This window comes from Drosophila simulans, chromosome 3R (assembly GCF_016746395.2).
Source record: "Drosophila simulans strain w501 chromosome 3R, Prin_Dsim_3.1, whole genome shotgun sequence".
Lineage (NCBI taxonomy): Eukaryota > Metazoa > Arthropoda > Insecta > Diptera > Drosophilidae > Drosophila > Drosophila simulans.
The window spans coordinates 1082498-1110465 of record NC_052523.2 but is presented as its reverse complement, the minus strand read 5'-3'; the positions used below and the strand labels follow the sequence as shown (position 1 = coordinate 1110465).

The window sequence follows — 27968 nt, the reverse complement described above, 5'->3', positions numbered from 1 at the left end:
CAGTTTGTTTTGAAATTTCGCCGCGATGCGTTCTCTTCACTAGGTCAGAAATAAATTAAAATATACTGCGGAAAGGACTGGTTTGGTGATGTTGACTTCGGAACAACAGATGTCAAGTGCAATACCGACATTAAAGCTAATAAATAAAAAGGGAAAAGCGTAAAAAAAAATTTAAAAAATTAAAAAATACCTCTGCCTTTTTCAAACGAGTGCAAAGTGTTAAAGGTATGGCAGCAATTGAAGTGAAGTTCTATATTTATGCAGTTCCAGCTCATTGGAAATTTAAAGTCTGAAATATTGAGTCATCCCAATAAAAAAATTTAAATATCAGGAAGGAAACTAATTACGTTTTGTACGGCACCGACTAGAGAATCAAAAGAGGTACAAACATGTTATTAAAACACATAGTTTGGAGCAATTAAACTAACTATTAAACTACAAATTCTAGACAAAGAATAGCGTGCATATTTAAGGGACGTAGAAGCAGAACGACATATACTATAACGTCCACACTTTCGAAAAATCTTTTCTTTTCTTTTGTCACGTTAATTTTAAAATTGACACATCCTGCATGATCTGGTAATTTTGGAAAATTTTCTGAAATCCACTGCAAAGGTATGTATAACAAGAAAATCAAATTCTCTTGAATCTGGGAAACAGCAAAAAATAAACTTAAATCAACCCATTTTTTCCGGTTTCTCGCCTTTGAGTCTGGGATTTTGCCAAACCTCAACCCGATTACTCACATTTCGGCAGAAAAATAAAATTTATTACCAACCAACACAAAAGGAAATGTTTTTGTTTGCCTTGGTTCCTTTTTAGGGTTGGGCTCCTGACCAAGGAAGTAAACAATTTAGCTTTTTTGGCAACACTAAACTTGATTTCCAAGTTTTAATGAGACATTAAGGTGAAATCGGCATTATGCCAGCCTTAGGCCGAATCCTGCTGTCAGACCAGCTGTCATTAAGATGAAGTAATTTCTGTCGTTTTCTGTGCGGTGCGTAGACATACACTTTCACGAAAGTGAAGTGGACAGACTGTAAAAGTTAAGTGGACCGAGGAAACACAAACACAAACGCTGATTACCTCGAGGTATTAAACGCCTCCTGGTTGGTTTAAGCCAAAATCGAGGGTCTGTCTGTCAGCAACAGGCGGTGAAGTTGTGACACTTTCGACAAGAGTGTTAGCCATAAACATAGCTAGGAAACTGTAAGGTGTTTCGACATCCATTTCAAGGACATTGCCAGTGCCTGTGACGAACCACAAATGGGAAAACTCTATTGTCACTTTAGCTTTAGTTAATTTATGGTAGGGTCTCACTATACATAAATCTGTAATATTTACAACACTTTTTCTTCTCTCAATTCGCATATTTTTGGTTATTGGTGTACGAAGATTAAATGAATAAAGCTTATTTCTAGTTCGATGAGAAAACAGAAACATATGTGCAAAATTTAATATTGATGGATTTTTTTCTGAATATGAGATCTAGCAATTGATCTGCATCTATATACATTAAAATACTCAGTCATCACAATCTATATATTGTTTGGGCATCAAAAGGCTAGAATATTAGAATATTTTGACCTCTCGATCTTTGTCTAGCGTGCGGCAAGTAATAAAAATAAACAGAAAAAGCTATATCATTTACCCCCGCATACCTAATACTATTCTCAATTTATGTCCTCCTACAGATTTATAGATTAATAGATTTCCTCATGCACAAACAATTTTAAATTTCTGAATTCAATTAGCTTTCAATTTATTTTGGCATTCGTTTACTTTAACTGCAGAATACGTTGTTAAAGATCTAGTGTCGTGCCATTTGTTAACCAGTTTACCTAATTAATTTAAAATTAAGCTATTGGAAGGATAGTGAATAAGGAAAAATATATGGTGCGATGAAAGTAACAAAGCTTCGCTATTTTAATTAAAAAAGAGCCAAGCTATCGAATACAAAAATATCTCTAAATTGGGCCTCCTGTAAAAGTGCTCCATCTTGAAAGTGGTTTAAAGTAAATATTTTGTTAAGGCAGAGATTCCGAAAACAATAAGTTCACTGGGCCTCATCCATCCATTCGATCGATGTGCTGACGCCTGTAATTAATTGTTTAGCCCGTTGACTTTGAGCAATTGCTGAAACATTCTTATGCCAAACGGGCGTTTGAAAACTCCCTCCCTCCCTCTAATCGACATATCATTTAATTGGCCGCTGTACAAATTGCTCACGAGCAATCAGTATCAACAATCAATAAATATTATTCCGTTAGTACGACCTCTTAGCAACTTTGCATGATTTGTCATCCTCATTGTGCTCACTTAGCTTACTCATTTCCCATTACGATTTTCCGTACTTCCGTCTGACCATCGCAAATTATTTATTTAATTTTATTTTATTTAAAATATTTTTAGTTATTGACAGCAGCAATCAATGTTACGTGAGGTGGAGCCGAAGGGGAAACTGGAATGGGCACGTGACTGAAGCTGGAACCTTATATGACTGTTAAAGATACATTTCCTCTTCTTTGTAACTATAAACAACAAAGCGCATCGCAGAACATGTGTAAATGGAAACAAAGCCGCTGAGATGGAAAATACATACGTTACAAAAAGTTGAAATGGATTTGAATTGTGGTAAAGGGTACATTTTTGTATATGTTGATGAGTTCAATTCGGGTGTTTGAATCTAACTGACTCGCTGCTGCGAGGGCTTCGCCTTTTATTCATTCTTACATAGGTTCTTATCATCTAATTATATAATGCAGCGCTTGTAAGACGCCGCAGTCTGCGTTGGTAAATGCAGCTGAGTTTTGTTCTTAAATCTATGTTTGAGGCCTGTGACCGCGATAATCACCTCTTCACCTCTTGACACTTCGGCAATAGGTCGCTGCCAGCGTACTTATCTGTAGTTGCCACTTATGCTGTCCTGTGACATGTTTACTGCAGCCCATAAATAGAACATATTTATAGTTTGCCAACTTATCATGTCTAAACACATATTTAGAGAGTATAAGTGGATTCGATTATAAATATTATTCTTTATTCTATTCAAATTAACATACATAATATTTTAGTATTTCAATACTCCTTCTCAACAACATATTCAGAAACAATTCATTTCAGTTATACATTTTAAGTGCTTGTTTTTCTGTAGGTTTTTTTTGTTAAAATATCTGATAACATGTCGTTTGTACATATATATTTTACATCAATTTCCTTTTTGGAATAAAGTTCCCTAACATAGTGGTACTTTATGTCGATATGCTTACTTCTATTATGTAATACTGGATTCTAAGCTAAACATAAAGCACTCTGATTATCGCAATTGCCGCTTGATACCGTTTTCAGATAGGAACTTCTGAAACTCGTGGCTTATATATTCGCGACCGTTATCACTGCGAATCGCTTTAAGTTTTTCACCGGTCTGTTTTTCTGCAAACGTGACAAAGTTTTTAAACGTGGGAAGCAATTCATCACGGGTCTTCAAAAAATATACGAACATATAACGCGAATAGTCATCAATAAATGTTACGAAATATCTTGCTCCACCGGCAGATACTTTGTTCATTGGCCCGAATGCAGTCCGAATGCACTAGCCGTAGCACTTTGTCCGCACGATTTTCTGCCATTTTTGGGAATGGATTCACACAGATTTTACCTTTAGCACAGGTTTCATTCATCATTTGCACACAAGTACACGCACCGATTGTTCGAAGTATCAACAACAAAAAGATTTCCAGCTTTTCTTGCCTGTAACACTTCTTCATTTCGACCGTCCTTTATATACGCACTTTGCTTGTGAAAAATAACTTTATACCCTTTTTCAATGGCTTTCGCTACCGATATGAAATTACTTTGCAAGCTTTTTACGTAAAGCACATTTTTCAAATTAACGGAACCATTCTTTGTTTTAACGGACACCGTACCGACGCCATCCGAAAATATATAGTTTTCTCCTTCAAGTAATATTATCTCTTTATGCTCTTTAATGTCCGCGAACCACGATCTTTCACAACACATTATTTTCCTCTTGATCACACACAATTATTAAAGTCTTTACTACTCCTGGGCCCATAACCTATTTGGAAATGGTGGAGTAAAACGCGAGGCGATTTAGTTAAAGTTTAATAACTGTTTTATTTGACATAAGCGTGACATCGTTGTGAGTCGTATGGAAGTTAACACAAGAAGAATGAAGTTTCCAGAAAAAAAGAACTTATTCAGATCAGTGTGACCAACTTTCAGTATATAGTTGTTGCCAAATTAACATACATAATATTTTAGTATTTCAATACTTATAAAATGTAATAAAATTTGATAAAAGATAACCAACATTTAAGAGTAAGAAGTCGATTTTGATTTAAGCATAAAATCTTGCGTGTCGTAAAGAAATGGGAAAAATATCTCAACGAATTTACGTAAAAAGCTGCAACGCGAATCCGTTCGACTTTATTTTCTCTATATTGTGGCTTGTACTTTAGCTAAGGGAAAATTAAGAAAGAAAAATGTTTAACGACCAAAAATTTAAGAAAAGTAATCATTCTTCTTGAAAACAACTTAACACCGAAACTGATCACTTTAAACACATAGCTGAACATAAATTTATACAAAAACAAGAGAGAATGCTTTAGTCGAGATCCCCGACTACTACTTTTTTGGGATATTAATAGATGTTGGGGAATACAATGAGATCAAAGTTAGATATTGTTAAAAAGTGTGGGCGTGACCGTTTTTGGCGTTGTGTTGGTGTAATGAGGGGCGGGCCAAAATGTCGGTAAACCATACCGATTGAAATGGGCGAGGCAAACAATATAACGAAGAAAAACCAAAAAATGTTCAAAATTGTGGACGTTAAAGTGGGCGAGGGACATTATAACAACAAGATGCGGAACGCCATTCAATTTTTTGGGCACGATTTTTGGATATGGGCTCTAGAGCTGGCTCTCTCGAATTTTTGTTCAAAAGCCAGAGAGTTATTCTAATGTATTTGGTCTATGTCTCTAGAATCTGTATGCTTACTCTCTATCTATCTATGCCAGGTGAGATATAATTATTTTACAGTAGCGTTTGTAAAGGAGAAAATAAATAGTTTAAAAAAATACACCACTAGCTCTCACTTGGAAAACAAAAAGGAAATGATTAAAGATTTAGATGCAAAATAACCCATTGTAGTTGAGCAAAAGTTGTTTTGGGTATTCTTTTTTACACCGAATATCACTATATGCCAAGAGAGGAAATGTGTTGGCAAACAGACGAGGAAAGTAGCTGTCCAGTTGGTGCCAACAATATGACATGACATGTATTCAAGGAAATAAAAAAAGCCTTCTTGCGGTTAACAATATCGGTATTATTATAAAATAATAATAATAATAATACATACAATCATAACGGAAAAGATATTGGGAAATGATTTTAAGGACTTTTTCCCGTTACGGCCGTCTATGTTGTAGGCGCACTGCAAGAAAAAAGTAAAAGCACAAAATCAATTTCACGATTACTTAAACTATAAATATTTTACTTACGTAGCGTTCTCTAGGGCCTAAGCTTATTTTGAGCTCTAAAGCTAGAAGGTCCTCTCCGATGCGAACGTAACAAGGCCGCAATCTGTTCAACCTGGTCCGAAATATCCGCCAGCTGCCTCGCATACTTCTTCACTCTGTTTTCAAGAGCCTGAACCTGTTGCCTTAACTCGGCCAATTGGTCGTTCACTGCACTCGCTTTTTCCAGTTCACTGTTTTCCATAATATATTCTTATTCTATTAAATAAAAAGGGTATTTATTTAAAAATGAAAACAATTTAAATTCATTTACCCTCAAGGGAGAAAACTACTTGGCTGAGCTTTGTGCTAGTTGTAGGCTCCTTAGACGTTTTTAAAAATAGCTGTAAAAAATGATATTATATATCTGTTTTTCTAGTCAAACTTCAATAAAATACGATTTTTTTCGGTCATTGAGCCGAGGCAGAATCTTCTAAGGATACATAAAACGCCGATTCATATTGAAAAATACGCCTACGGGCTAAACACCTCCAAAAATAATAAAATAAAATAAACTATGGGAGATTGTGGATCCTACGAAAAATGTATATAAGGAACTAACACTATTTAGCCTTTATGGCATTGCTACCGCTTTCCTAACGATATTAGTAACTTTAAATCTTTTTAAATCGAGTGCTATATTCTAGTCAAATACCTCGAGCTAAAGAGGATACAGGCGCATTAAAAAAGCTACGAATATCTAAAATTCTCCTACCTAAAATAAAAATTCCTTCTGTTTCCCCTTCAAAAAAATCTACTTCAATCTGGCCTTTAATCCAAAGCGCACATCCCTTCAACTTCAAAACACTAACTTCGAACTTTACAGGATCATTGTCCTCTCGAATTCCACCATCCTCAACAATCTTTCTATAAATTTGTTGTAAGATTTGTGTTGGTGGCTTTCGGAAAAATCTCTTAAGAGAAAGAAATGTTAAAAATTAACAGCTGTAATGTCAGCTGTTGCAAACATAAAGCACGTACCATTGCAATGGTGCAATGCATTGCATTGTTGGGTTTTTTTTAGGGCTTATCCAAATAATAATTCGGTTACCAAATAATAATTGTTTGCAAATCATACAATCAAGACAGACTTCATAGGGATAACGAACAGTTTGACATTTTAAGATTCACCAGGTTTCATTTCGAGTCATTAGAGCATTGGTAAGAGTTCAGCCGAAATAATAATCTAGATTAAAGCGAACGCATTTTATTCACAATAAAACTAATTCTCCATTAAATTTCTCTTCTTGGCCTAAAACAAATTATTTTTCTTTAGATAATTAATTCACTCGAATCTCAATTTCTTCGATAGATGAGGTTGGAATTGATCACCGTGAAATGGAACAGAACTAAGGTTATAGTTGGTCGATCATGGCAAAGCACGGAAATGCAAAAGTGGGGTTATGGCCGATATGATATATTACATTTTACTTTTCTTATTCTTCTTGCTGAGAATCTTTAAATCCTCACGAGTCGACTACGTAGGGCGCAATCTGTGAAAACGAACTAATTAATAGCCGCGTCGCGTTAGTAGCAACTCTGGTGTACCTGTGCCTCGATATTCGAAATACTGCGAGTTTCCTATTGGATTCTCCACTGATCCAAATCACTGGTTGCTGTTCAATCTTTGGCGTCAGCAACGGCAATGATAAGTCCCGTTTGGACTGCGGCAAGGTCGACCAATCACGAGTTTTGCGATCTGCAGGTTGTGTAAAGTTAAATAAAAACCCGAAAACTGCGTACACGAACACTCACCGTGTGAAAACAAGCTTTGGCAGTTGCTCCCCACCAAATAAAGACCGATTCTAACACGTGAATAAATTTATAGCACATATACCGCTTTTCACACTTTGTTCACAACTGTACAACATAGAGCTGGAAAACCTTCGATGGCACTATCGATACTTTCGATTAAGTTAAGTTTTTTCAAACCATAGATGCCTCTCGAAAACAATCGATTGTTTTTTCCGCACTGGCACACTTTGATACAGCGAGAGAGACATGTAATTTGGTAAATTTTATACGGAATGGAAATTATAGTTTTCTTTTTCAGATTATAGAAAAGAAATATTTTGAGAAGATTGGTGGTGTTAGAAGAGGTTGGAGACGAATAAAGGATGCAACTATAAAACTAAGGATGCTCAGGGAGCGGTTTGCAACAGATGTGGTAAGCTCTATAAAACTTCTGGGAACACATCCAATTTATTGGATCATTAAAAACGTGCACATATTGAATATCTGGAGGCTGAAAAGGTGGCTCCTTCCACTAGTTTGGAACGGTTCCTAAAAACAGACCTCACTTATAAAAATGGGTGTGCAAAAAAGACGGAGTTGGACAAGGCAGTAATGCGTATGATCGCGCTGGATGTCCAACCCTTTTCTATTGTTGAAGATAGGGGATTCTGCGATTTGATTCGAAAACTAGACCCGAGGTACAAGCTACCCAGTAAAACCCATCTCAGGAATGTTGTTCTTCCACGTGAATATGAAGGTTTAAAATTGAAGTTGCAGGGGGATTTAAGTTACGTTGACAATGGCGTGGACCTCGCGTGCTAATGAGGCGTATCTCACTATAACGTGCCACTTCATTAACGAATGCTATGAACTTATATCAGCAGTTTTGTCAATGCAAAAACTTGTAGATGCAACTAACCACTGCGCTAGTAATATTGCGAACTCACTCAGCGCCGTTTTGAATGAGTGGAACCTATTAAATAAGGTGGTAACGATTGTAACAGACAACGACGCGTCTATGGAAAAAGCGTGCGAATTATTGAAAATGAAACATTTACCATGTGTCTCGCATACTATTAATCTATTAGTGCAAGATCTCCTGAAAATAGATTCTATAGTGCCCTTACTAGCAAAGTGTAAGAGAATCGTATCGTTTTTCAAATCGAGTTCAATCGCAACAGAGAAACTTAAAATTGCACAAACTTCTGAATCACGCAATGGACTTATATAAGAAGTTCCAATGCGTTGGAATAGCGCGTACTATATGATTCAACGGATTATTTTAGTAAATGACTCGATTTCTGCAGTGCTTCTAAACTCAACCAAAGCTCCAAGACCATTATCAGCGGACGAAATGTTCGTTCTGGATGAGATATGTCAAGTTCTAGCTCCGTTTCACAGTGCATATATCGACAAACAAAACGGTTTCGATTTCCTTAATAATACCTCTTATCTATGAGTTGCACCAAAGATCAGGCAAAGTATACAGCCAAGTAAAATCACAGCCTGCGCTTGATATTTGCGAGGCCGTAAAAAAACTATTGCGTTTCTCGCATTACAAAACTCGGACTGTTAATAGAATTGCTACATTACTGGATCCCAGATTTAAAGAGGAGGGTTTTTTGTTTACATCGAACTCAGTTGGACTTGGAGGTATTTTAAAGTTTGTCCCGAGTTCCTTCCACACCTGATATTTCAACACCACCAGACACTCCACAAGGAAAAAAACGAGTTTCTTTACTTTTTTTAACGAACAGAGCAGTCTCAATAATGCCCTTGAGGACGTATTTTGTGAGACCTAATGAGCCGGAGGATAAGGATCCCCTTGCTTATTAAATGGTAAGAATATCATTTTTACTTTTTAAATTAAATATTCACGAATTTATCCCTTTTCAGGCAAACAGTGAGAGTCTGAAGCCAATAACCAAACTTTGTAAAAGTACCTGTGCATTCCGGCCAGTTCAACCGAATCTGAAAGAACCTTCCGCAGACCTTGACCGCAGAGCATCGCTTAGACCAAAAGTAGTAGACATGCTACTTTTTGTGAACAAACACCAGAAACAATGATCTCTTGTTGTCTTATTATGAATATAAAAAAACATTATTTTGTTATTACTAAATATTTTGAATACTGTGTTAATTTAAATAATAGTTTGCATTGAAGCAAATAAAACGTTTTTGTCTTTGTTTAAAAAATGAATTTTAATTCCTTTGCTACGTAATATATTTTTTTTATTCTGCAAGGGTATATAAACTTCGGTTCACGTTAAATTATAGTTCATTTTTTTTTTAAATTATCGATACTATCGACATTTTCTTAGAAAACCATCGATAGTGCCAACCATCGATGGTTTTCCAGGTCTACTTTTTAAACTTTGCTTGTGCACAACTGTACAACAGCGATGGCAAAGCGTTCGTACATGACTGCTGTCAAAGCTATCGATATTCTTATCGGTACGACAACGCTTTTAAGCTCCTTAATGGTGGCATCTCGATATGGCCACACTAGTCCGTGGTATATCTGACAACGCCATTCTCAGTGTTTAAATTTCATATGTTGATCAATATCGGTGTAGGTCTAGATAAAATACAAACAGACAAAATCTGACCGAACTAACGTGGTAAATACTCATTCTAATCTTAAGCTGAGTTAGGCATTTTAACCAATATAATAGCTTTGCAGTCGCTACAGGCGATGCTACAAAACTCCCTGCCACAATCAGACTAGGGTATTTATACTTAGTACCCTAGTCTGATACGATACCGCATGGAGCGATACCGCAAGGAATAGGTAAAACCTGTTACCATATGTTGACCAAAGGCCATATAGCTGTTGCAGTTGGAGTCGATGATAGGGCCTTGACGCGATAGGGCAAAGATTTTGGGTGCACCCTCCTGTCGGGCGATCTGGCCGTTTGAATTATCCCGGTTCGCTACTCTTAAATGGTCCGATGGCCCAAGGCGGGAGAGGATTGCTCAATCGCAGCCATACCGATGCGCCAGATAACCGCCAAGGCAATTTTAAATTAAATATCTGCGTGTGAAATTATTAAAATTCACCTATATTTTTTGGAAACTTGCTTGTCCACTACACTACGGAGTCCCCATCTGCCCCGAGGCGAATCCGATGCCGCCGGTGAGTCAGTTCCAAACCTTCGAATAGCCGAGCGCAGAGAGCGCCGCGTTCCTCGGAGTAGGAGTCTTCATGGCAACCTCCATTGACTCCAGTAGATTTCTTGGACAGTCCGAAGACGTCGATCGCCACCATTGTTTATAAAGGCGGTCAACCTCTGGTGCTAGCATATCATATTCAGTTAGGCTTAGTTATTGTGTAAATTATTTTGTAACGCTTACCTGAATTTGTCACTCAATCCGTAGTCAATCGCGAGTCGTCGTCGTGCCGTTCAACTTTGGGTCGCGAAAAGTTGGTTAGCCTGACAGGGGAAACAACACACATCTACGTTTAGTTGCTCGTCCCATCTGATCCCGCGGAGTTCCACAGGGTTAGGTGATCCTACATGTGAATACCTCAATAAGTGCCCTTTCAATCACCGCCAATTGCGGGGCAAGTTTCCGTGGTGGTTTGTAGGAATTTAAGGAATCCCGAACATTTTCTTGACCATTTCAAAATTAGTCGACGATCAAGAGGATCGCTGCCTGATGAGGGACTAAGAGATAATGAAAGAATGTAAGGAAAGAATGCAAGGATGTAAGAATCCTAGTCGTCTGGAGCCGAAGTATGGATCATGGGTGATGTCCGCAAAAATCTTCGGGCATCAAGGTAGGGAGAGTGCGCATGGTCATAACATCTGCGACCACAAGAACTTTAAAATTATGTCGTTTTTGTAAAATTAATTCGTTCGTTAGAGATAAAGTCGTGAGACGTCGATAGTTACCGATGTTTATGTCGCGAGCTGTGTGGCACAGGGAAAACTCTCCCCTGAGAAAAGCATGAGATAGCGGCACTGCCACTAAGAAAAGAAAGCAGTTCGTAACATAGCCATATACATATTTATGTATAAGGCCATATGTTCTTCTCCTTAAGGCACAACATATTTTATTGAGGTATTCGTTCCAGTCCTTTTGATCTGGACGAAGATACACCCTTATACCAGCGATAACCGAACGATTCACTCGCTTGGAAGCTTTGGCTTCAGCTGAATAGACAGCAATTAAAGTATGCGATTTTCGTATTGCCGCATTAATTTTTATAACGCTTCAAAACGAAATTGGGACCCGTTATCTGACACCACGGTAGGAGCATTTATCTTTTTAAATGGTTTTAAGAAGACAAACTTTTAAAAGTAGTCGAGAACAATAAATATTCCTATATGGCCACTTCTAGAACATGGATAAGGTTTACGAAAATCAATGAAAATTCGGTGAAAAGTCACACAGTTTCTGGTGCTCTTCTTTATGGTGGCCTATGAACATGATTAATGCAAGCTTTCATGTCAGTTACTAGTCAAGGACAAAAATAGTATCTTCGCACTCACTCTATAGTCTTATGTATTCCACCGTGGGAAGCTAACGGACTATTGTGCCCTTGAAATATCAATTTAGATACTAATTCGTTGGGTATCCAAAGCTTTCATGCTTTTCCTCTCCAGATAGATATTCTGCTTTTCTATACACAAAACCATCTTCAGTTCTAAGATCCGGAAAGTTTTTTGTATTCGCAATAACCTTTGCTACAAAATCCTGGTAAACCGCGGACTTAAGTTCCTGAGAATGGAAATCAACGAGCAAACCTTCTTGCAGATCTACAGCTGCTATTTCATCTTCGATATCCGGAACAACGTTTAGAATGCCCTTACGATGTTCGACTTTAAAACGATACCTTTGACGAGCCAACGACCATCGATATAATCGTGAGCAGAGATCATGATTGGACATGAGCCATATCAAAGAGACATTATCAGTTACAATTTTTTTTTTTTTTTTTTTTTTTAAATGGTTTTTTTTATTTATTGAATCTTCTTGTATAAGAACTAACAATAAGTTTAAAAATCTTAACTATAACAAGTATTTTTTGAACAGTTGTATTATTTTTCCAACTGTTCTATGATTAAACGGCCCTAATAATTTATTCGCTGGGTTGGTAGGTCCTTTCGCCGGAGACGGGAACGGCTGCTGAGCTGGATTAGACCTCGCGCTAGGTGGTTGGGGTGCGTGTAAAGCTTGCTATGGTATTTTTCCTTAAGTTCCGTGATTACACGAGTTACAATCTTGAATTCATGGTCTTTTACGTATTTTCGCAAGGCTACTATCGCAGCCAAACATTCTTGTTTATCAAGTCTTATGTAAGTAAACCTATTGTTGAAAGGCAGAAGATAAAATAAAAGTTTCGAAAAATTAATAGCTAACTATTAGCTTAATACTTTATAACACAGTTGAGTAATTTGCTTGTCAGGAACGATAATGAAAGTAAAATGCCACAAATTGAATCACTGTGCGTTATTTCCAGCTTAAAACGCTTTATACATACATACATACATACAAACATACATACATACATGTATACCTGTGAGGAAGAGTCATATTGGTTGATTGTGTACTTGCCAGATACTTGCCAGGTAATAAAATTAACCGGCGGCAGTTCATGCCATGTCGCTCATTGTTGTGCGGCATTCGTTCTGATTTCCCGTGGCGCTAAAGTAGATTTACTGGGACAAGGCTCTAAGCAAATAAGGCCACCTTGCGTCCTGAATGAATTAATATCAGCATCTGCTCGTTTTTAAATCGGCAAAATGTAAAGATATACGTTTATTTGCATAATCGCAAAAACCATGCAGCCTGGCAGGATAATTCCGCTGTCCCATGACTCCACGAAAGCCGCTGACACTGCAGCTCAGCAGTTGCGCGTAAAATTAAAAGCTGATATGAGGCACGAAATCCGCAAACGTGGCATCCTCATACGGGTCGAAGGACAACGGTAACCAACACAAACACACTCGAAATGTTTGGAAACATATGTATATATTTTATGTATTGCTACAATTTATTGCAGTGGTAGTCGAGGGGGTGAGGAGCTGGGACCGCCGCTTTGATTGCCACCTTCCGCTGGGAAGCAGAGGGGACTGGGGACTGTAAAAGTTTCCGACAAAACCATTTTCTATAATTTAATTTGCTCATATTTACAATTAAATCGAATCTAAGATGCTTAGTACTGAAGTCAATACCTTAGAATATTACATTAGAGTCCAGCACTAACTCGGTACAAAACACTACAGCAATGTTTCGGAAGAGCTTTTTGCTTATGCTTAAAAAATTTTTATTCGCTGAAAAGAATGCAGAAGGAATCAATGAAGAACTTGATCAGGATCAAGTGCCGAGTTTGAACATTGAGATTTCTCAATGATTTTATACCCGTTATTCGTAGAGTAAAACCAAAGACATTAGAATAATCTTAGTGTCTTTGGTAAAAGGGTATACTAGACGGACGGACGGTACAGAATTCTTCTTGCTGGAAAATAATTATATATTCAACATCTGGAGAAAACTCATTACCAGTGGAATTGGCTAAATTACGACTTTCATAAGTGCGTGTTATGGTAATGGCTGTCGAGAGTAGTGAGCAATGTGATGATATGTGGGGCAAGTGGCAAACATGGGAAAGAATCTCGGACTACCATAAGCTTCGTAACGGGTAACCGATAGACGAGCGACTCGACTATTGGATTATAGTTCTTACACTGATTAAAGTAGAGTAGTGTCGGCACAACAAACCGCTGTTTGGGGACGCAGCCGTTAGCATTCTTCTGCAACACACATCATTGTGCCATCAAAGGGAAAACAAAGAATGACGTGGGAAGGCGACACACTGCCATCCAGCATTCGGGGAAAATCCGAATGTTTCAAACGGAATGTTTAAGTCTTAGTGGTAGAGGGTGTCGTGCATGTACCAAATTAATTATATATAAATGTGCGCCGCACCATTTAAAATTTGTTCAATCATTTAACAATGTCATCACCATTATGGCTGGCGAGGTGCATTGCTATGAAATTTACATAAATCATTTACTCGTCGAGGTGGGGAGGAAATGTGGAAAAGGGTATTTGTGTTGCGGTTGCGACTGCTGACTGACAGCCATTTTGACGGAAATCCGCAACGCCATGACCTGGCTGACAAAGGTGGAACAAAAATTGGCTTTCAGTCGTTTGGACTAGGAGATTAAAAATTGTTAAAGCATCTAGCCTAACGTTTCGACTCGAGATACTTAACACAGGTTAATTCCTTTAAATTCCAGTGAGTTTTAAAAGAAATTCTTCTTTTTGGGTGCGCCCAGAGCAATAACACCCTCAGGTATTTATCCATTTAGATACTGAACTAGCCAATAAATATGCAGATTTCGATACAAAATAACCCTATAAAGCAGGGTTTGAAAAGCTCTCTCTCCCATACAATTTTGCATGTGCTATGGTTCTTGCTTATGCTTCTTTTCCCGTTTACATTTTCTGACTCGTTGAAATAAATAATAATAATAATTTATTCATGGGCACTCACTAAAAACTTAATTTTTTATTCGGTCACAGAAATAAAATTAATATAAAATACAAGAGAGAATGCTATAGTCGCTATATCAATAGAACTTAAACTACACTAATAAAATTATGAAAATATATCAAACTTTTTTTCAAAAATGTGGGCGTGGCAGTTTTCTTTATAAATTAGCGAGACTTATAAAAATGTGAAAAATTATCAACACCGTTTTTAAAAGTCTTGCAAAGACAGTTTTGTGTGGCCTGTGGGCGTTAGAGTGGTCGTGGAAACATGGGTCAACAAACTTGCGCTGCGTATTTGTCTCTTGAATCTGTATGCTGAATCTGAACCTTTCAGCTTTTATGGTTCCTGAGATCTCGACGTTCATACGGACGGACGGACACGGCTAGATCGACTAGGCTATTGATCCTGATCAAGAATATATATACTTTATATAGTCGGAAACGCCTGTTACATACTTTTCAACGAATCAAGTATTCCCTTTTACGAGTAACGGGCTATTAAATCTTTCCCGAATCTAGTTTCCATTTTTGTTTATATTTTTACTATTAAGTAGAATAAAGGGAAAGGTTAAAAATCTTATCTTTTTATATCTTTTTAGTGGAGTACACATGATTCAGTTTAAAAGAGAATTAAAATCGGAACAGAATAGAGAATTTTGATCGGAACATCGTATCCAATTCCCTCTCTAAAGTCCGCAAGGATATGCTCGAGCAATTAAATGACCATTTTCATTTTCAGTACGGCCGCTGGGACATCAATCACTCATACGTCATGTGGCGCAGCGGTACACAAAAATCACGCAAACATGAAAACGTTTTTCGTCCCACTGCCACATTGTTGTTCTTGGAACAATGAATAAGGTATAAACAGCAAAAGGGGAAGCCGCAAAAAGGAAAACATGTCGCACCCCACATAGTTGCCAGCGGTCCAGAAAGTACCCAATAAAAACCTCTAAAAGCATTCCAAAATAAAGAAAAGTGCTGCTAAAAGAGCCTGAGAAATTTGTAGTTGACATCGCCTGCTGTGTGAAAGCACCATTTTAGGGAACCAGCGTGTAAGGCTTTTGACTTACGGTGGGAAAAGGTGATGAATTTTATTCTCAGTTTTTGCATTGTAAACGCCACATTGAGCCTCTCGACTATCAGATACCTGTTTGAGCTTGAAGGAGAAAGTTCCACATTTTTTGGCTTATCAATGGAAATTGCTTAGTCTCGAGGCGCTCATACGGACAGACGCACAAGGCCAGATTGACTCGTCTGGCGATCTTGTTTCCTTCTACTTTGTTTAATGAAATTCGCCACATAAAACCCTATTTATCTGAACAAATTTACACTAAAGCATTTCTTGAATATAGAATTTATTAACATTTCTAACATTTTAGATGAAGAAAAGGCGCACAACCTATCCAAATAAACGCGACAAACCAATAAAGCTCACAATAATGTACAATTAGAAATTAGCTTAAACCGTATTTACGCCTATCATTCGCTTCTAAATTCAACAATCTCGATTTAAGAAGTATCGATCTCAAAATCTATCTCAGCATATTCAGATCAAAATTGAATCATTCTCAGTTGGCTAATGAATATTGATTTTTGTAATAATAATAATAATAATATTCGGATAATATTAATAATAATAATATTCGGATAATATTAATAATAATAATATTCTTGCTATCGAGTCGCGCCGATCTCGGTGTCGAGAAGAGCCGATCTTGCTTTTAAGGAGGAGCGAATCTAGTATACCCTGTTACTCTACTAGTAACGGGTATAAAAACTGCACGAAATAAGCTGCCGCATGAAAAAAGCCTGCACATTTGGTTTTTGTAATATGTTTGTTCCTTTCTTTTATTCAAGAAATTGTTTCTGTTTATAAACTATGTCGATTTTTGTAGTTAAAATACTGCACTTACATTTTCCTGTTACCTTAGTTGCCTATACCAACTTACAGATTAATTTGTCATCACATGATGGCAAATGATTGCAATGGATCAGATTAAGTCGCTTGTGTTGAGGTAGCGAAAGCTTAACAATTACAGAATGTGGAGGGCCAGGTCCACTCAGCTAGTAATACCATTCAAAAATATATAGACATATACTCTACAGGGTCGGAAAGGCTTCCTTCTACCAATTTTTGCGAATCTAAGATAAAGAACAGCACAAATATAAAGCTTTAGTAAAGATGAACTGTGGATAAGCAATATTAAACATTTGAAAACAACATTAAACGAAATTAATTGCAATTAATAGCAATTACTGGGACAAGGTCCCAGTATACCTCGCTTTGGCCACCCTTAATGCGAATCTATTGGCAAGTTTTTACTGACATTTATTTAAATGCAAATCATAGACGATCAATAGACATTAGAATATCTCTAGCTTTAGTATGGTTGTATTCCAATAAATTGGTTGCATCCAATAAATAAAAATAAAAAAACCTTTTCCGACTCCCATATGCTTATCAGAATACAGATAACAGAACACACCACAGAATACACCTATCAAATTAAAAAAAAAGTCCATGCCACTCCGTTTACTTTGAAACTATCAAGTTCAATTAAAATAAAACAAGAGAGAATGCTATATTCCAGTTCCCCGACTATCGGATACCCGTTACTCAGCTATTGTGAAAGCGAACACAAAATTCATTTTTCATCATAATTTTTCTGGAATATCGATAGATATTGAGGAATAAAATGAGGAAAAATTGTTACAAAGTAGTTTTGGTTTTTTGGCATATCGATAGAACTTTGACTAAAAAAATGTTGAAAAAATATTCAACAAACCCACACTTTTAAAAAATTATTTGAATTTTTTTTATTATCTTATTAGTCTTGTACATTTTTATCAAATTGCTTAAAAACTTTTTTACGCCCACTCTAACAGCCAAACGACCGCATTTTTTCGTTTCATGTTTTATGCAATTCGCCAACAAAATTATTGAAATTTCTTGTTTGGATCGTACTAATTGAGTAACGGGTATCAGATAGTCGAAAAACTTCACTATAGTGTTCTCTCTTGCTAAAAGTGCAAATACAATTTTCATAATCCACCTACCGACAATTTTACGAATTGGTACGTACATTCATTAAAAAGTTATGAGATAGGCAGCTGTGCAAACTTTTGTGATGAGAAAAAGTTTTAAGCGTGCTACTGCAGTTCTTGTTTGTTTTGGGTGTAGTTTTGCTGTTTAGTACGAGGTCCAGATTTTCCCGAGTCCACTCCGCTGTCACCGTATTACTTTAATGTGAAAAGTTTAATGAGTATGTAAATATTTATTGTTGACCAATTACCCGAAACCCTTTTTGTGGCATGGACATATTTTTGCTGTCGGGACTAATACTCGTTGACTAAAAGGGTACACTAGACTCGTTAAAGAGTACGTAACAGGTTGAACGAAGTGTTTTTGGAGGTATAATTATTCTCTCACTAGCCTGGCCGTTTCCGCGCCCTCACACTCACACTCACACTTACTGACTAATGGGTATCAGATAGTCGAGTATCTCTACTAAAACGTTCTTCCCTGTCTTAAGTCGGAGGACGAAAATATTTGTTCCTAAGGGACAAATGTTTATTTTTATTTGGCATTTTAGTTTATTTGACAATTAACGTTTTCGCAAACTCACTTAGCAATCTCTGAAAGGAAAAATCACAACGACGAGAGTGTTGGCATTCGTTACTTGAAAGGTCGAAAACAGCACATCGAATTGCCGTTAGATAATGGAACAGGAATTAGGAGGACAATGTTTTTTACTCATGAAGTATATGTAAATTTAAAAAGTACATATATGCAAAATACTGTCCTATATTCTCTATTGTCGCAATGTCTCCTTTACTGTGTTTTACTTTACAATAATAGAAAAAAATCAGTTTCGATGTCTTTGAAGAGTAATTCGTAATTACTGCTGGGGTGTAATGGCTTTGAATTCCCGAATCTTCATTTGTTGTAAATTTAAAAATCATTTTGCATAATATTGTAATCTGAAAATAAATATTGCCAGAAATAATAAAAGCGTCTGGCTGGAAACCGTGTCGATACAATAATGACTTCCATAATTTACAGGTTACCGGTGGAAAAGGAGATTATTGTAAATACAAACTGACAAGCAAATGCTTTGAGCGCATCTCTACTTGCAATACATTGCGGATACGTAATAACTGGTGGCCCTGCGGCCACCTCTCCGTAACAGACCTATTACGATCCGATAATTCGGTTTATTACGCATACGCAACGTGAAACGTCTGTCCACCAACGCAATTAAGTAAAGCCCCGTCACACACAAGACATTGCAATTCGGCAAGTAATTGAATCGCTTTCAATGGTATGGTCCGCAATTATGGCGTCTACTTGTTCCCCCGAGGCCCGGAGATTGGATCGGAAACCGAATCCTGTTTATCATGCACAGCGATCTGTAACTTCGGTTGGTTGGTGCCAACCACCGCTGGACTGGCAAGATTTTTAATTATGTTTGTAGGTGCTCTGAAAGCCAGCTAATTGTCTCTGGCCTAATTATGAAGGAAAACTGAGATTCTTTTGACCTGACTTCCTTTAACTGCTGCGAAAGCGCTTGTTACCTTCATTTAATTTAAGGCATTTAACATTGATTTTTATTTGAATTGCATATTTTCACACTTGGCCAGTCAGAAGGAAGTTGGGAGCGGTCTCCCAGCCTTACATAATGTTCCTTAAACACTACAATTTCAAGTGTTTTCGGTTTGATATGACGAACACATTGACCTCAGTCCAGGTAATTCCTCACCCTGTCTGTAACAAAGCCAGAATTTCTGTGGGTGGCGTTTGTTAGGAATTATGACACACAATTACTTTGGTTGACAAAGGGCTCTCCTGAGGGCTTAATGGCCTGTCTTAATTGAATTGATTGAATTTAGTGAAGGTTGTGCACAATTAATTGAATCTTCTGTCTTCAGCATAATTTGAAAGTGTGTGTTCATAATATGTAAACTTTACTTAGTGCATTCACTTAATCGTTTATAAAGTATTATTAAGCACGTTAAGGTGCGAGTCACTTGTTTCTTACCATGATCTCTGCCCAAAAGTAGGCACAGAAATTGGCTATTCTTGAAAACGTTAAAATGTTTGTTAGCCATTTATCCAACTAATGGAATTTAGGCCGTAAAATTACATGTGGCACCAAGAAGTTTTCCTTCATCTTCCCGCTTTAAAGCGATAGCCAGTCAAATCTTGGCGTGAGTGCAGAATGAGGAGAGAAAATTTAACGTTGCGTCCCGCCGCCAGGAGCAGCAGCTACCTGTGTCCACCCCCGCCACCAGACACCAACGAAACCAGGACGAGCACGATGACGAAGGCACCGTCAAAAGCAGTCGCTGAACAACGCATGGCGGCTTAGGAAGAGCCTGCTCCAATGCCAGAAGTGTGGCCAAGACTGCGGATCCCAGTTTGGCCAAGAACTCAGTTGGTGGCTGAGGAGGAGGAGGAGGAGAAGTATTTCTTCAAATTCTTATGTACATATATTTCCATTTACATTTAAATTTGCAGATTTTAATCGCTGGCGGTGACGAAGGCACCCGGTAATATTGTGCTCCCATTCGGGCATAGTAAGTGGTTCCTAGCTAATGACGAATAAATATGATTGTCTAGCCATTCCGAATGAGATGAGCTGTCGAACTCCCATATGATGAGCTGAAGACTCCATACATCGCGGTTTATGAGCTGACAACCTAAGGGTCGACCGCCCAAAGAAAAGGGCGTTAAATTTTAATTATGGTCATTGAATTGGACGCATCTTAAATGTCTTCTTATTGCGTGCACAAGTGTAAACTTTTGTTTATTGAAAAAAAAAAACAAATTGTTTTTCAGCAGCATTTGATGAAAAAATGGGAAATTATTTGTAAACTAATTTAATATGCAAACACTACCACGAACCACGAAAAGCAGACGAAATTAGAGAAATCCCTATACAAAATTGGTTAATTAAATATAAGGGAAGGTGCCACGACCACAATTTTTGGTATCATATAAGAAATACACTAACCCAGGACAAAACACATATTCACTCGACTAAATGATTGGCGTTCAGTTATCTTTACTTTAATTTACGTTTCAATTTAGATGGCCCTGATGGATTTCAATATTATTATTACGATTTGCAGAATGATGAGCTACATATTTATATCGCCACCATAGCCGAGAAGGGGGAATAATGGTGTGAATGTTTTAACTCTTACTCTTACTCCTATCCTTAGATAAGAAATGTTTTTGCATATCAACTTTCTTTCCATCGCCATTGTATATAATTGTATACAATTGTATAATTGAGCCGCTGCTTACAAAGTTGTCTAGAAAAAAATAATATTAGATGTTTGTCGCGGAACGAATTAACCCTCCATCGATATTGCCGATAATTTGGATCGATATCATAAGGAAGTCACACTTAGTATTTATTGTATGTATTCTAATGTATGTCGTGTCTGGTCTTACCTTTAGAAATATTAAGCTTGGTGGGCAAAGTGAATATGACTTGCACTATCCAAGAGAGAGGGAGAGTATATTGCGGTACGTAAAATAAGAACATTTAAACGATTGTAAACCGATTTACTTATAGAACAAAACCTAGATCAGACTACCAATTCCACGACTGGAGAGGTGGCGACACTAATGGAAAGGATCGCAACCTTTGAAAAGGAACTAACCAAGTCAAGGGCAAATGAAAGGGAAGCAGAGGCCGCAAGGAAACCCGAGCGTGAGCAATTTAAATGAATTGCTGCCAGCAGTAAGCGGAGCAACGACACAGACATTGAGTGAGAATGTTCCCACCGGCAACCTGAAGTGACGCCATCATTAAATGAACCATTGCCCTCACAACTGAGTAGAATTGTGCCGCCAGAATTAAGTGCAAATTTGGCGCCAGCGCAAGACAGCCATTTTGTATTTGTCACACGGAACAGCAACTATGCAACGTAAACCTAACGCCGCCTTGTTACGTTACGGCCACAACGCAACCAGAACTAGGGTATATACATATATCAACAAAGCAGCCTTATGGTAACTGCGCCCGCAGCCGTGACTTACGGAACGGCACCGGCGAGTATGGTAAATTGATGGACACCACGTAAACTGCCTGATCCTCAGAGTTCGGAGGTCAGCTCGAGGAATGGCCAATATTTCAGTGCGCGTTTGTGGAAACAACGCCAGCTTATTAGTGTACAGCTGGAGAATAAACAACGGATAATAAAGGCCTTAAAGGATGAGGCCCGAGAAGCACTGAAGGCGCTGCTCATCCACCCGAACAACGTGCAAGCAGTTATGGATCAACAGTTGCGCCGAGCAACTGATCCGCAGCGAACTGGAGAGCGTGCGAGATGTGCAATGACGACTTTTCGGATCCCTCCGAACTTGTTTTACGTGGCGTGTTCCACACTGAAGGGATTACAACCACGACACCCTATACACCCACAAGTGAGCATATGGTGCATGTGTCTGGATACGCCAGACAAGCGTCCCGGACTAGAAGCTATAGCTGTGTACATAGCGACCACCCCGGTAGCAATTTGAGTACTTGCTTGCCGGGCAAGCACTCCCCCTTGCTGAGGAGCGAGATCTACCTAAAATCTCTACTGATCCCTGGGTCACAGCACCCGAGTTTTGCGCCACCAGCACCGTAACTCAAACGTCGAACACGAAGGCTCTGCCCGCGATATGGGTACCAACCACAGCCACCACGATACTCCCACCAGGGGGCCTACCTCAATGTGCAGTCTTGGATAGCTGCACAACCCGTGGTACCGAAAGAGAGGCTCGGTGGGCCTCCTCCTTTTGCCCCGACAAGCATGGTTAGAGGAACCTATCGCTATATTAGTCGCCTCTTACGACAAGCAATAGCGGACTGTAGAATTGACTGTGCAGTCAATCTCTGGATTGGGCAAGGCATGCGGCTACGAAACAACCATATACGACAGTGCACTGTGGGGCGTTTGGCCTGTTTTTTTATATAAAAAAATTATAACTCCTAAACTATGGGAGATATTTGGATGCATTTTTTTTATGTGTTGCACATGCCCCCAGGAATATTTTGGAAAAGTGGGCGTGTCCCAACTCCGGCCCAATTTTTTTTTTTTTTAATATATTTTTAAAGTTCATTTTTAATTTCCATATTGTTTAAAAATTCATAATCGTCTTCCTCTTTACAATGAAGAATCAGTGTCAGGTTCTAATTCGCAAGCTAAAATTAGAATGACTTCTAGTGGAAGAGAGCCGCTTATGTTTTCGAACGCGCCTCTTTAAATTTATTGATGATCATCTGCTTGCTGTCTTCGGCCACTCAAACTTTTTAAATAATATGACGTTTTCGGGCGTCCAGCTAATTTCCTTTCCTTTTTATTATTTTTTTTTCCTTCAGGATAAGGATTGGATGTTCTTTTAACCACTTTGAATAAACTTTCGAAAATTCATTTATTTTTCGATCGCATTTTCTCCAATTTCGCAAAAGATTGACTGAAAACATTCGTTATTACTATTATTCGTTAATCGTTCATTAAAGTCTAGCTTGCTATCAGAAAAATGACCACTGATAAAAGTGAAAATAGCATTTTCCTTTTGACGAACACCCTTTTGCTTTCGCCACACTTCCAGCAGGGCACCATTGGCAATCGAGATGTTGTTCCCTAAAAAATGAAATTTGTCAAAAACCCGAAAAAAACGCACATAGGGACTACCTGATATGAGTTCGGAGTTGAACACACTACAACATGTATATAAACACTTACTGAACAAATTTGAACAAATTATTGTAGCTCTATTCAAAGTTGAAATTTGTTTCAAACAACTACATGTTGACACCACTTGCTAAATGTACAAAATATTAAAAAGAGACGCACACAATAAACAATATATTAATAGCAACACATAATAAAAACCTAAAGATTGATTATCCATTTCAAATTATACACATCTTCTTCTTCTTTTTATATTTTAACACTTTGAAAGTTAAGCTAAATTTTGACTCAATGCAGCCACGTGGTATAAGCTCGCAACAGCCGACTTTAACAGCTGTTATAATAACGGTGCACTGTTAAATTAACTTTTGCGGGCTATAACAAAACAGTTTAACGTATTTCCAATCTATTAATACTAAAATACTTCAAATTTGCATACTTGTGAAAAACACATTATTGTAAAAAAAACAGGCCAAATGCCCCATAGTGCGCTGGACGTGTGCGGACATTGCAGCTGACCGTTTTCGTGGATTTTCGGGATTCAACCGACTGGTAAGGACGACAGCATGGGTCGTACGGTTTATTCGACGGTGTCGGACTCACATCGAATGAATGCGCGAGATTCGTCGCAATTACTAGATAACGAACATAAGGAGACTGCTACAGAAGTTGGTGACTAAATGCAACGTCTGCAAGTTGCGGATGGCGCGATTGACGCAGCCTGAGATAAGCCCTGCCGGAGAATCGACTTGAGGCAAATGGATGGCCCATTAAGTATACTGGCCTCGATTACTTCGGACCATTGCATGTGACAATTGGGCGACGTACAAAGAAGAGATGGGGGTTATTCACATGCCTAACAACCAAAGCAATCCATTGGGAGATGGCCCATGATTTGTCAACAGATTCATGCATTATCTCTATGAGAAATTTCATATGCCGCCATGGACCGGTGGTCAGAATAAGAAGCGACAATGGAAAGAACTTCGTCAGTAAAGATCCAGGCGAGCTGTCGTCTAAAGGAATAGAGTGGATATTCAACTGTCCAGCGAAGCCAGCTGAGGGTGGAGCAAGGGAACGAATGGTCCAGTGTGTAAAGAAGGTGTAAGCGCACACAATGAAGAAGCTCGCGCACAAGGAGCACGTGCTGGAGAACATGCTGACCGAGGAAGAGATCATAGTGAATTCTCGACCTCTCACAGACTTGCCAATATCAGCAGACCAGGAGGCCACTTTGACACCTAAAGATCTACTGAAAGGTGTATCCGATGTACCAAGTCTTCCAGGAGACGACTGACCGGCTTCCAGGGCATGTGCCACAAGAAAGCAATGGCGGATTGCTCGAATGATGAGGGCTCGGTTCTGGAAACGATGGGCGCATGAGTACCTGCCCACAATCGTTCGCAGGGAGAAGAGGTGTCAGCGTGACCAGCAAATGTGTCGCGGAGATCTAGTATACATCTGCGAGCCACCCACACCACGCAGGGACTGGAAAAGAGGCATCGCCGAGGAAGTGTTCAGCGGAGAAGATGGTGTACCAAGACGAGCGGCTGTGAGGACTAGCGATAGACCCAAGTTAATACTGCGTCCCGCTTCGAGGGTCGGTGTGCCTCCAATAAGAAGTTCACCAATCATGGACCGGTCACGAATAATGGCTATTTAAATTTCGTGCCGGAAATTGCACTGTGGCTTGAAGCCGCAAGAATTAATTTTAAAGGCCGTGAAAGCGATGTCCTTGCTTCCGGAATACAAAAAAGGATTAGTACTGGATGATACGAACTTACTTTTTTAAATAAACATTAATTTATTATTTGATTTGTCCAACTTATTGCCTCTCGTTATTCATTTCGTAGCTGCAGCCCTGGTCTTACGTTATGCGATATTTTGTTACGTTGTGATATAATTACATATGATACGTAAAATGTGGCGCTTGAGTTCAGGGCAGAGTTGCCACACTACGCCCTATTCAAACGATAGTTAAAAAAGTTTTTGTAGGTATTGAGATACGTTAAAAAATAAATATAAACCATTTTGCTCTATAGGACATTTTACTCATACACATATATTTCAGAAAGAATTATTCAATTATGTATTACCTTTTTATACCAGTTACTCGCATAGTAAAAGTGTGTACTAGATTCGCTGAAAAGTATGTAACAGGCAGGAGGAAGGAGCGTTTCCTATTTAAAGTATATATATTCTTGATCAGGATGTCCGTCTGTCCGTATGAACCTCTAGATCTCAGGAACTAACTAACCGAAACATCATCAGCAAGGTTTTACATATGCGAAGCAATCCCAACTCAGATGAATAATTTGAAGAAATGCTCTTTTAGAAAAGTATAAAAGAACGATTTGAGTTTTGGCTCTCACCGTTAAATGCATATATATGAGGATCTTAAAATTTGCCAAATTTGTTCTGAGGAAGCAAAAAAAAAAAACAGTTTTTAATAAGCATAATTAAAATTTATTCAGTCTGAGTTTCGTCGTAAAAAGGGGCTTATAGTGAAAAATCTAACGACGGGAACCAGGCAGGAAAATTGTTTAGTAATCCAGATTTGTCTGCTTTTTCTTCCTGGATTTGTCTGCCTTGACAAAGAATTAATTTTCAGGATCAACAGCACATTTTAAAAACCAGAAAAATTAGGAAACTGCCAAAGGACTTGTTCAAAAATATCCATGCCTTTCCCCTTCTGTGCAATATTAATTCACGCTCCTTCAATTATTAGAAATTGTTTAGTGTCAATCGGATAACTTTTTGAAGAAGCTGCAGAATACAGAGATAAAGACATAAAAATGTTTAGGCTGAAGCATACGAAAATTTTTTTTAACAAACATAGTATATTTTTAAGCTCCGCCCCCAACAGACAACTCCCATGTTAGCAAAAGTCAAAACTCTTAAAATCAACTATAAGCCTACTAGAATAATTCACCATATCTATACTCATTTGAATTTATAATATTATTATTATTATTAATTACGTTATTTAACTTTTGTGCTTGATATAACCTATAAGGAACATTAAATATGATTTTTTCTTGGAACGTTTCTTGCTGTTGCAATACATTGGTCTGATGTGGGCATACATTTTTCCTACATTCCTACTACTTTTATTTGTATTCTTTTATAATTTTATTTGTATAAGTAAACGAAATATTATAACATTTCCATACAAAACATTCATGACCGATCGCTCTTTGGCAGCTATATGAAAGAGTAGTCCGATCTGACTAATTTTTATATACGATTTTTATCACGCTATTTAAATAAACATATAAATAAATGATACATACGTGCCGAGCGAGTAGCCGCCAAAGACTCAAGTGAAAGTTTATGGAAGAAATAAATCTATCTATTTATAACTGATTTGCCGTTAGTTTAGAGGGATTTTCCAAAAAGTGTTGAAACCAAAGTTTCTTCTTGGAAGTTATTTCAAATTTGTTGTTGGCACTGGCAGGGAAAATAGTGAAATCAAAAAAATAACAGAACGTTTTCAAAATTGTGGGCGTGACTGCTTTTTGCGGCTTATGCATACCTATAGAGACTAGCAATCCAAACACAAATTGAAAAAATGTCAAAACATGTTCGAAATGAATAGAAGTGGTAACGTAGGCGTCATAGAATCTGCATGCCCAATGTAGAATTTCTTTTATAGTTTTATAGCTCAGAAGGACACCGAACCACTTCCTTTATGACTAATCTTGTATACCCTTTTCTTCTACAAAGTAATTTGTTAGCTATCTTTGCTTTTGTGGTCAAATATTTTAAATTATCCGTCACTCCAAAACGAAGAACAAACTAAAATAAATAAGGCAATACTCTCAGACATGGGAGCCAGGAACAGTAAGCCGCAAACGGTGCAGATTGAGAATCCAACGGCATTTGAGATTACTCGGGATGTGGTAGATAGAATAAAGCATGCCACCGTCATAAGTACTGAACTCGTATCTACCACCTGTGAAGCGTGTAAGCAAAAAACAGTAAAAGAACCGTGTTCCGATATGCCTACTACGATGGAACATAAGCAGCATAATGAGCGCGCCTTGCATCCTGTTCCGGTGGCCAAGTCCTGGAAGAAGCGTTCTCTGGAAGTCGAGGAAAAAGAGTTCGGAAAATCCTTGAAATTGGTTCAAGAACTATTCGGTACGCCTGTAAAATGGGCCAAGGACTGCGAGGGCGAGATCGAAAAATTCGAGGAAGAGCTGGTTTACTGCTATCAACGGTTTCCAAACGAACCCCTTCAGTGCTCTAACTTGGCCAGACAGTATCACCGATTCGTATTCGCCAAGCAGTATGCCGAATTATCGAAAGCCAAGACGAGTACTTAAAGATAGGCGATCGACGATCTCAAAAATCCATTTAAGGTTAAAAGCCAAAAAACATGTAAGGTATATTCCTTAGGCTAGACGCTTGGCTAATTTTTTGAATTTTCGGTTTTGGGAATTTTTAATTAAATGTAACGTGGTGAAACCTTTATTTTATTTCCTTATTGCT

The 27968-nt window shown here is 38.1% G+C and overlaps 1 protein-coding gene and 1 long non-coding RNA gene across 14 annotated transcripts; one reads left to right on the top strand and one right to left on the bottom strand.

Annotated features, from left to right (window-relative positions):
* The first annotated feature begins 5 nt into the window (after positions 1-5).
* On the top strand, positions 6-27949 carry LOC27208589. 10 transcript variants are annotated; one of them, XM_039295660.2, is made up of 8 exons: positions 6-381; positions 449-615; positions 2413-2634; positions 18844-19251; positions 20038-20244; positions 20299-20330; positions 20401-21315; positions 21382-27949. In XM_039295660.2, the coding sequence occupies exon 8, from the start codon at positions 27302-27304 to the stop codon at positions 27800-27802; it is 501 nt and encodes a 166-aa protein (XP_039151594.1). In that variant the 5' UTR covers positions 6-381; positions 449-615; positions 2413-2634; positions 18844-19251; positions 20038-20244; positions 20299-20330; positions 20401-21315; positions 21382-27301; the 3' UTR covers positions 27803-27949. The 10 variants fall into 10 exon arrangements, with proteins under 10 accessions (XP_039151594.1, XP_039151593.1, XP_039151590.1 ...); XM_039295659.2 differs by having other exon boundaries at positions 21377-27949; XM_039295656.2 differs by having other exon boundaries at positions 21365-27949.
* Positions 5302-7553, bottom strand: LOC6726712. 4 transcript variants are annotated; one of them, XR_001599921.3, is made up of 6 exons: positions 7293-7553; positions 7086-7236; positions 6969-7030; positions 5812-5881; positions 5523-5756; positions 5302-5455 (listed from the first exon to the last, which is right to left on the bottom strand). It is a non-coding gene; the product is annotated as an uncharacterized LOC6726712 (long non-coding RNA). The 4 variants fall into 4 exon arrangements; XR_001599919.3 differs by having other exon boundaries at positions 6962-7030; positions 7293-7543; XR_001599920.3 differs by lacking the exon at positions 5812-5881 and having other exon boundaries at positions 7293-7542.
* Positions 27950-27968: the final 19 nt, after the last annotated feature.